Raw genomic sequence first — 10460 nt, forward strand, 5'->3', positions numbered from 1 at the left:
TCAAGATTCGACCTCTCCTACATCCCGTAGATCCCGATAACGCACTTCAATCAACGTAAAATGTAAGTCAATAATCATTATAGAGTCAGTCATTATCCTTATGTTATCGCCGTATACCTCCATGCTGGTCTCGATACTTTGTAGTATATTAACTTAGGTGAGTTATGTCAGACAACACCCCACACACATTACCGCGAGTAAACTGAACAAACCAAAACGAATGTTGCTTGGTTCAATATCCAAGGGATTTCCTATTCTACTGTTTCACATTCAGCCGCATGCATTATGCACCTGCCTCACCTCAGCATGCAAGGTACGGGAGAGGGAGTATTAATTATGCATTCCAGTATAGTGCATGCTGTCTTAACGCGACTCGGTCATGTACCTTACACGCCCGTGGAATACCCGACGTTCATCTATAATGCTAATGCGGTAATCAGTTGTTGGAAAACATTTCATCACTAAGCTGTCTCACTACGACAGCGTTTTAAACACAGTTCTAGGACTTCATGCATATTTCACTGTCTTCTGACGAATCTTGACAGAGTGCTTTCCGTTAAGAACTACATTACCATAAACGTCCCTTCAAGGACTATGCGTAAACCACACTTTTCCGATCGAAGTCTGCGCAACTTACGCAAGACTCGCATATGTGTATTCATTGTGGGCAGATGAATGTACAGTATCAGAAAGCATGCAAGACTAGGCGTGCTATACACCAGATACTTGTTCATGTTCAGTGTTCACGTTGTTTATTTTGCATAATATAGATGAACCCGTTCTCGTGAAGAGAAATAAGTGTAGAGATCAAGAAGAATATTGACGCAAGGAAAGGAACTATATACTACAATCTAATTCCTAGTTCTGGAAACAGATCAAAGAATGCCATCTAGATGCCAGATTGGTTCGGCAACCATAGGTCCATTCGATTTGACAAGCAAATGACGTACAGCCGTTAGGTTAAATTGGAAAGGTAGCCACCAGTTACTGAGAAGCGGGTAACACTTAGTGTCACGTCGCTCTCATTGTTATGCATGGGAAGGCGAGTGACGTGTTGGACAAATTGCCCCAGTATGAACGCTGTTCAATTACGACCAATGCAATCAAGTGTGTTAAATCACAATGAACTCATTTTCAAGAAGATAATTTGTTTCTTAGTCTTAACGTCACACATCTCCCCTTACATCGTTCGGATGTCGATCTTTGCAGATACTACCCTTCAATGACGTCAGATTCCTCGTTTCCGACGTCGACGACGTCCGGATATATGAACAGTTTTAATAGACGTGCTAGTAGGAAACCAAAAGATCGAACAAGTTGTGTAATTCCACTTTGGAACTTGACTTTAATGGCAGAAAAATAAAACTCTTACATCTTATACTTCGGAGTTTCAGCAAATATAATATTAGTAACGGCCATATTTTGCTTGGCCTCAAAATAAAAATATCTTTCTTGTACTTTGTCGACGAGTTATTGGTAATCTGTGGAACATCTACAATATACACAGAGTAGTAAATAATATTAAAATAGAAAATACTAAACTATGGATGTGCAACAAATTAAGTCTTTGAGAATCTATTTATACAAATAATATATGTATGTTAGAAAGCTTAAATCTTCAATCACAAACAAACCCCACTTTGGGTCGACTCCACAATATAGAATAAAATAAAGTCTATTTTTTCTTTTTCATTTTTTTTTCATTTGGACTATAAAATATTGTCAGCTGGATAAAATATAATTTAAAAACGGAATCTTACACCGCCAATTCTCGTGAACATAACATACCACCTGCAGTTGCCTCCCCTTGCATTTGGGTCGAGCAGGTTGCGTCCGTTAATAACACGTACACCACACATAAAGCAACAATCAGCTGCACGTAACGTACACTTAAATTATTGTCATCTCTCGATATCAGACATAAGGAAATACAGATATTCAAAGAATAAAATACTCTTATAAGTAATATTAATATAATACTTTTGGATAAACGCACATGTATATATCCACTTTGCACTTTTGAATATTCACATAATATTCAATATAACACATATAGTTAATATAAATCAACGTAGAGCGTGGGCTAGTAATCTCATATCGCTTCGTGTGAACGTAGCGAGGTCCCAGTGAGAAATGTCCACCGCGAGTATCATTATGTGGAGAGAACGTTGATTAATAGGAATACGTACACATCACGTAGGAGTAGTATTAGAGTAAAATGAGAAAAAAACTCAAGAAAATATTCGAATTGCCTGAGTTGGAGTCTGTTGGCATACCGGACAGGATCTCTCGGTGGAAGGTTTCTCAACAATTAGGCTGGCACACTCCATACAGAACAAATTGTGACCACACGGAACGAGAGCTGCTACCACCTCGCTTTCATTGCAGATAAGACAGTGCTTTCTTGGTCGTGTTGGGGACGGACCCGTACCCGCTGGGGTGACAGGGCCACTTGCATCGCTTGTTGGGGTGGGGCTTGAGGTGGCGGTACTGCTGTGGGTGGGGGAACCGCTGGAGGTAGAGACACACGCGAAACTGTTCGTCACGGAGCTAGGCGGGGTGGTGAAACCGTTCATATTTGATAGTCCATTGCTCAGCGGATCGCTTCGGATACGCCGGACCATTTGATGGTCCCCGGAAATGCTTGGAGCTGGGGACGAGGTCATATTGCTTGGGGGACTGGAGCTTGCGGAGGTCCCGTTCTCCGTGAGGGGTGGGGAGATTCGTGAGGAAGGGCACATGCCACCGGCGAAACTGCTGCTCCGACGGGGACTGGTAGATGGCGGAGAGTTCGTATTGCCGAAGATTGAGACTAGAGAGTTACGGTTGTCACTGCTGAAGTCGGGCCACATTGACGGTGACGGAGGGATAGGGTCGAATGACGGAGACCCGATCCCTTCGTCGTTGTCGTACACACTAAAGCCATTGAATGCACCGAATCCGTTAGACAAGGGGTTAGGGAAGTCTGGTGAGACTTTGGATGTGGAGGAAGTGGACCCATTAACGGGAGGGAAGTTGAATATTGTAGCTTCCTGACTCCGTCGCGACAAGAGGCTATTCCCGTTTACGTTGCTGCTGCCGTAAGACGTAAATGCCGACCCAGAGGTCGAATGTGGCTTGTAGATCGACCCCATGAAATCCCCATTGAGCTCGTGAAAGCCGGAATCAAGTCCATTACTCGGGAAGTCCTCCACATGGTTGGAGGGCAAGTTTGTTGTATCCACTAAACCTCCCGTTCTCATAGCAATATGACTCTCTATCTCTTGCCGTGCCTTCTCTACATTATCCGGAAGACCGGTCACTTCGAACACTGGCTCCTTGTCGCGACTGGGGGTCACAATATAGGTGTGCGTTTGTTGCTGAATTCTTTTGATTGTAGCACCTTTGGGTCCCACGACTAACCCGACCACTCGGTAAGGGACACGAACTTGTATTGTCACCTGCCCGGGGGCGTTGGGACTTGGGGGGCCGGGTGTAAGGGTGGAACCATTGCTGGATCCAACACTTGAAACACTACTATTCCTCCGGGACGCCCGAATTTGACTAAAATGCTCAGCGGCAGATAAGATCTCTCTTTTGGCGGAGTTGACATCTTCTTTGCGTCCGGTGACGACGAAGACCGGTTCCTCACCCCTCACTGGTGTTTTGATGTACGTATTTGTCTTGGCCCGGAGAGCTTTGATTTTGCATCCTGAAAGTAAACAACAAAGTTAGCCATGATTGCACAGCGGGACGTGTTACTCGCGGGCATTGGGACAGACAGCTTCAGGCGGTCAACTTGCCAGCGAGCTTCATTACAGTACACTGATTACTCAGAAGGAACATGCAATATTTACTTAATTGACAACATGGTGGCTTTCTGATACTGCAAATTAACTATCAATTGGCACCCACTGTTAAGAAAGCGACAGACAAAATTCTAATAAGTGACAAGAAATTAAACCCGTTAATCGATAGCAGCTTGACAACCTTTGAAACGAAATGCAATAACACCATCATTAAAATATACAGCTTCTTTTGAAAGGAAGAAAATAATTGGTGCTTCGACAGAACATATATCATCCTTCAGTAGATGAAGTCATGTACAATGATGCTCTCTAACTCCACTAGGGAAACTAAACCCCTTTCTTTTCAGTAATCCAAAGCTGCGCTAGTCCGTCCGTGTCAATACTATTGAACTGAAGCAACAAGAGATGGGGAATGTGTAAATTTGCCTACATTGGTAATTGATTATTAGTACCGTCTTCCGGCCTACATTTCCTCGGTTTCGCTAACTTAATTAGGGCAGCCGACGGGAGAAGTGCAGTTACTCGTCACTCGAGCCAGGCAGCCATACTGCCAACTTTCAAGTATGCTTTTCCTCTTCTCACCCGCCCGCCACAAATAACCGTTCTCAAGGCCGACCGGCCGGTCTGCCTCCCGTCGAGGTATGGAGGCATTCCCCGATTGCCCGTGTCCCGTAACGGAGCACACATACGTACTTTTTATGGCGGCTAAAATATACATACTAGTTTGAAGTCACGATCATAAATATCCCACTGCTTCTCCCAAAGATACAGCCGATGTTCTTGATAGAACGTATATGCTTACTGTGAAGAGAAGCAGCAGATTTGCTTACTGTAATAAAACTACATATTGATAAGCATACATATAGGATCGGGAAAGCGGGCAATATTCAAAGACCTTAAAACAGTGTGTGATCGCATAATTACGGTTGGTACAGCATTCGTCTCGTTAAAAACTACAGCAGAATGTATTATGTATGTCTTGGTGGGAATGACACCCGACACTGGAACTAACGGAGGAATTTCCTGGAACATTGGAAGATAACCCAGCTTTGGTAACGTACTAGCTATATAAATAGACCTGATGTCTGGGAAATCAATCACACTGGGCGGTTCATGCGCCCAACGTGAGGATGTAGCCTTCGTGATAACAAAGTCGGCGCGTCGTGCTTCCAACGCTCATTGCATGAACATGCCATGTTCTCTAACAAAATACCCATCGTGGCAGAAACATCCACGGGTTGAACAAACAGGACTGATGGTCTGAAGCCGGGGCACGTTCTGTGGACTGATTACATAGCGTCTTATCTGAGCTGCATAAACTATCCAAAGCGCGGTGACCCCTGACGTGTGTACCGTCTACGTGACCTTAGTCTTTGATACAATCCCCTCAATGGTTACATCGAGACAGTACAATACATTTAGCACGTGTTGATGCATAACGATCCGGAATCAGCTTAACTAGAAGTAGGTCAACTCAATATCGACTGCTGAACTATACCAATACACAAGTATGAGACTTTGTTCCTATATTAATGTGCTGAGACCAACCCTCATGTTAATAAAAACATACTCTTGCACTCAGCGTTGAGTCCGCGATACTAAATACTTGGTACATTCTTCAACTTATGTTTACTTCATCAAGATATGTATGTGCCACAAAAGCGCGGGTTAGTGGAAAACGCGCTCAAATTGCGCGGATGCATCTGAACGCAGTCAGTTGATGACCTGGGTCTGTTTCTAGAACAAAGGATCGTATCACTGATCAAAAACGCCAGTTGACCATCTGTCACTCGGTCCTCGCATGCGACAGCAAGCAGTTATCTGGACCATGTTAATGCCTACTTATTATTGTACAAGAGCAATTTAATGAAACGTAAGGCCGTCACGACTAAGAATGATTATCTTCTTCCTCTGCACAAGCATCATAGAGTATGCGCATGCAACGGTGATGACGAATTAAATTGTGTGGTGCATTTGGGCTCCTAACCAACTGGTTTTTGTTTGTGTTGAAGATACACTGGTCAAAGCTTGAAACAGACCCAACCAGTGCACTTTCTGCCCTCCAGCCAACTCGGGACAGTGGCTTGTGTGTTTGAGGTTTGACCACATGACCTAACAGGAAATGGTCAATCACGCCATTGCATTGGTCTTCCTGTGCACGACATAAAGCCCGTCGCAAGAGCACTTCAGGCACATGGAGTGGCTACTTGACATTGAACATGGCTAAAGTGACGAGGCCAAACAAGAATCGCGGAATTAATATTGCTCAACGTAGTCAACTCGCCTTACATCACAACAACAATCGAACTGTGGCTACTTCTTAGCAGACGGTGGCCATTTTCTGATGTTAACTGATGTGGGTCAAGTTCCATGTTTATCATCGACTTAGTCGCTAACTTGCAGACGGCGTTGCCTCAGACATACATATCAAACCCGAACGACCTCGACAATAATCATCAAACACCGCACTACTGCATAACTTACATACTAATGGCTAAGCTTAATTACCGTCTCGGTCACATGCCGCGAGTTCAGGACTGCTCGTTACAGGGCCTACAGTAAATAGGGGTTTTTACCACTGGAAGCACGGATTAATCTGTCGGCTAGCTCAGTCGAGATGCTCATCAGCACTAGTAGCTGTTTCCAATGCCGTCTAGAACTTACTCTCAACATACCACTCCCTAAAATGACAGCTATGACGCACGATCTGGGTTCTTGAAGATGAAAATACCACATAGAATAGAGCTTCCATGGAATGTCAACGTTCTGATGGTATCTTGTGTTAAAATAGTCACCAACGTCACTTAACTTCCCAACATTTACAAAGCCAATCAAGGTGACAATAGTTTATTACACGTTATGATTGCCAGTGGCACGTGACAACGCGGTTCTTAAGGTAGAAGCAATAATCGGGAGTTGCGAGGATATACAACACGTCTTTCTGGGGTTCAAGTAGAGTTCACGGACTAAAGGTCAAGTCTTGGACCTTCTCCCACGATGGGTGTATTATGCCAACATATTGATGACATATCGGGAGAGCGCCCTGCAGTCCCGGATGTACTGCACACCAGTGAAATGTCACTCAGCATTTTGACACATGCATAATTCAACTTGAATGGAAGAGTCTGTAAAATGTCTGACAATTTATTCGCACGGAAAGGTCAGATAGTTTCATCTGATCCACGGTCCCCACGAAGGACGGGGCGAACTTATTACATTGTAAACATACCTCGCTAAAAATAGTTACAGTGAACCACATTGAGTTCAGATATTCGGCTAAGTACGTCTCATCCGTACAGACTAAGAACTGGGAAGGGTTGTGTGGGTAGGGGTACATAACGAATGAAAGAGGTGATCAATGGATGCCGATAACGGAAGTGAGATATGAAGAAGGTTCCGAAGCAAATAAACGCATGAGTGGCAATGGATGCAGCTATGAGAGGATGTATGCAAGACGCGGCCACAGGTCGACGTTCCAGTTCCTACAGGGAAGTCAAGCTACAGGCACTAGAAGTTATAGCATCCAGTGGAACAAGTGGACGAGCATTCCGACACTGGACCGCCCGGATAATGGGGTTATTAACTTGATTAATGCTTACTGCTGGGGCTGGCTCTCGTGGAACATGGCGCCAGTATTTAGGAGAAGCTGACTGTGATGATGCACATAGACAAACGAGCCGACAGACATTTGCTGTACTTTTGGGGACTGACGCACTACTAACTGTTGATTTTACTGACAGACGTACCACCTAATGAACACGGTATTCATTCTATGATGGGAAGGATCACATTATTTGGTCATTTAAAACTAACATGTGATCCCCTACCCCCGAACGAATAACGTATGAATGTAGCATCATCCAACAGAATGATCCGAACCAGCTTGTCGGAACCACGTGCTGTCTGCAAGTCCCTTACTGCTCATCCTCTAGATAAGGAGTGTTCCCTACGACGCAGTACATCACACTTCCACCAAACTAGCTACCTAGTACGCAATGAAATAGCACTTTCCCGCGATCCTTCAAACTCGCTACATCAAAAATTCCTCACAGGGGCGGTATCTTAAACCGCCATTCATCCTCGAGTTACTCTTCCATATCGGAGTAGCTAAACAATTTACGCATCTCTCAGGTGTGCATATTAATACATAAGATATATACATGCGCGAACGGGAAAAAACACTCGTGTGTTGGGGATGCTATGGTTATTAGATGAAAGCAACATTTTATACCGAGGACGGGGTTGAGCCAGATATCCAGGGGTGCTGTACACCACGTGTCAGGTCGGATATGTAATATAATCATTTACACGACGTACTTCCTACGTTAATACACTGGAATGCCAACACTTCGCTTCCTGGGTACTCTCAATACATCAAAGGTGTCACGGCTACATGGATGTCAGCACAACACCATTCATCACCATGCACGACCTTTTCAACACTAACGTGCATTTCGTTTCATTTTCAGGTACTGCTACTGGGCACAAAATGATAGAAATGAATTCTTTAAATAACATCTGCCTACTTTGATATATATTTCTTATATGGTGAATAACCTATGTGGTCAGACCGTGAGTTTAATTGCCATTGATGCCTTCACTCCAATATTCGGACGGTAACAATCACCTTAGCATTACCCACCCAATCTGTTTTCATGCAACCGAGGACCCAGACAAAGAACGCCGTTGACTTGGCATTCGCGCCAATTCTGACAGTTCAAACAAAGCCCTATCGAATTTGAATTGGTCAATGACCATCGCCCCAGGTGCTCCTGACGTTGCCAAAACATCCTACCGGGGGCACTAACCCCTCCCACTAACACTCTCCTTAATTACGTACATAGACAAAGATTAATTGAAATCTGCGTCATCCTTGTTTCCGCCATTGATTACAAGTTTATTGTCTTGCCGACGCATGATTGACAATGGCCCGAAACATCTGAAGATACGAGGTTTGATCAACAATGATTAAACGGAAAATGTCTTCGCGCCAATTACAGTTTTGACAAGGACATATTTTGACAGTACGTGACCACGTGGTTAACAAAACCGTCAGCTGTCAAGCGTGGTGTGCTGAACGAAGGCGCTGACAGCTTCAGTTCACATCTTTAACATACCATGAATGAACACTTGAACAATACACGTGTTCACAGTTTCGAAATGATTGTTGCGTTTGTCTACGTGAAACTGAATATGGTTTTAAAGAAAAACACGATAATACTGGGGATTTTCAAAGCCCCGTGAACACCGCTTTTTCTTATTGAATATATAGTTACATCCTAGAGGTCTACACAAATAACTGATATGAAGCTTTTCAGAAATATCAAACATAAGAGAGCGTTTTCGAAATATATTGTCTTTCCGCGGTCAAATTTGACACGACTCGTCTGCATCACGTTTCCCGATGTTGGTTCCACCAACTTAGTGTGAGTAAATGTTTGGTCGCGGGCTTATCGACCTAGTTGTTCGTATGAGTAATACAGCTCTCGTAAATTCGTGTTACGGCGTAAAATATCGATCGCAAAAGCTTACAAAATACATGAGTTCATCGGCAAACGAAGGTACACACTTGAGAGAGTATATCTCCGATGCTGTCAATAGGCGTCAAGTGGTTACAGAAATATGCCAATAATGATTTAGTGTAATACACACACTGTTCGAAAACGTGGATGTAACATTACAAGATATATCATAAGTAAGTATTACACGACAGAATTGGAAGACCACGTGCAAATTGGCGCGACCCTGAACAATAGCCCGAGGCGCACAGAAATCTCGTGCACGCGTAGCTGTAGTATTTATACTAAATATAGAATAGGCTACTGTTAGGCGTTGAATGGAGAAACGAATAATTCGAGTCTTCAAGACACATGCGACAGACTGACAGACTTTCCTTTATTTACACATGCGTTTTTAACAAAGAAAAAGGCAATGTTTACAGTGCCACTGCGTTTTAATACTTACCTTGTCTCCCTACTATTTCAGCTACATGTTCCGAACTCGGTACAGGGACACACTCCGTCATGTTTGCGCTTCTTTTTCTAGCATTTGAATCCTCGAAAGACGAGGATGAGGAGGAAGAGTTAACTGTGGTACTATTGGGACTGGTAGTGCTGGGCTCGTCTTCTCCTCCCAACCCGAGCAAAGACAGTTCGAAGGCGAGTTGCAGAGCTCGCTGGTCTTCTATGCCAGTACTGGCGCTCATCATGTCTGCATAGATATTCGCAGGCATCACACTTGCTGTTTACTTCAGACGTACATCCAGAATAGTGAATGGGCAGTCGAGTAGTGCCCTATCTACCTTAGTTTCTTTGTTGCCAGCGCCGTACTGAAACGTGCGCGGCATACAAAGCCTTACCTTCTACAAGTACTCACAATGCACAAAAGCAATATGGCTAGGGTGACGTCATTTTCCCAACATGCAGCGCGCGGGCTGGAAATTATAGCACAGCTGCCGCTGCTCATTGGACGGTTCGGCAACGGGGCGGAGCTTACCTTTGACCTTGATTGAGGGTCGCTGTGTTGAAAACATTGACTGAGAGACTTTTTGTGTACGCTCGCGCGGTTTACCAGCAAACTTGAGTGTTACAACCCACGGAATATTTTTACTGTAATAAGTCTAGCGTAGCTCCACATTTTCAGAGTGAAGGGTAAGATTTTAGAATGAGTTTC

The 10460-nt window shown here is 44.0% G+C and overlaps 1 protein-coding gene across 1 annotated transcript; it reads right to left on the reverse strand.

Moving 5' to 3' along the window:
• Window positions 1-1325: 1325 nt before the first annotated feature.
• On the reverse strand, window positions 1326-10223 carry LOC137278450 (RNA-binding protein MEX3B-like). The gene is made up of 2 exons (XM_067810779.1): window positions 9753-10223; window positions 1326-3691 (listed from the first exon to the last, which is right to left on the reverse strand). Exons 1-2 carry the CDS (start codon window positions 10018-10020, stop codon window positions 2232-2234), a joined length of 1728 nt encoding a protein of 575 aa, XP_067666880.1. The 5' UTR covers window positions 10021-10223; the 3' UTR covers window positions 1326-2231.
• Between the last annotated feature and the right edge of the window lie 237 nt (window positions 10224-10460).

This window comes from Haliotis asinina, chromosome 3 (assembly GCF_037392515.1).
Source record: "Haliotis asinina isolate JCU_RB_2024 chromosome 3, JCU_Hal_asi_v2, whole genome shotgun sequence".
In the NCBI taxonomy this organism is placed as follows: domain Eukaryota; kingdom Metazoa; phylum Mollusca; class Gastropoda; order Lepetellida; family Haliotidae; genus Haliotis; species Haliotis asinina.

Excerpts from the sequence above, each read along its gene's own strand:
- LOC137278450 (XM_067810779.1), bottom strand. The coding sequence starts at position 10,020 with ATGCCTGCGAATATCTATGCAGACATGATGAGCGCCAGTACTGGCATA. Across the intron at positions 3,692-9,752 it reads TGAAATAGTAGGGAGACAAG|GATGCAAAATCAAAGCTCTC; the intron begins GTAAGTATTAAA and ends GTTTACTTTCAG.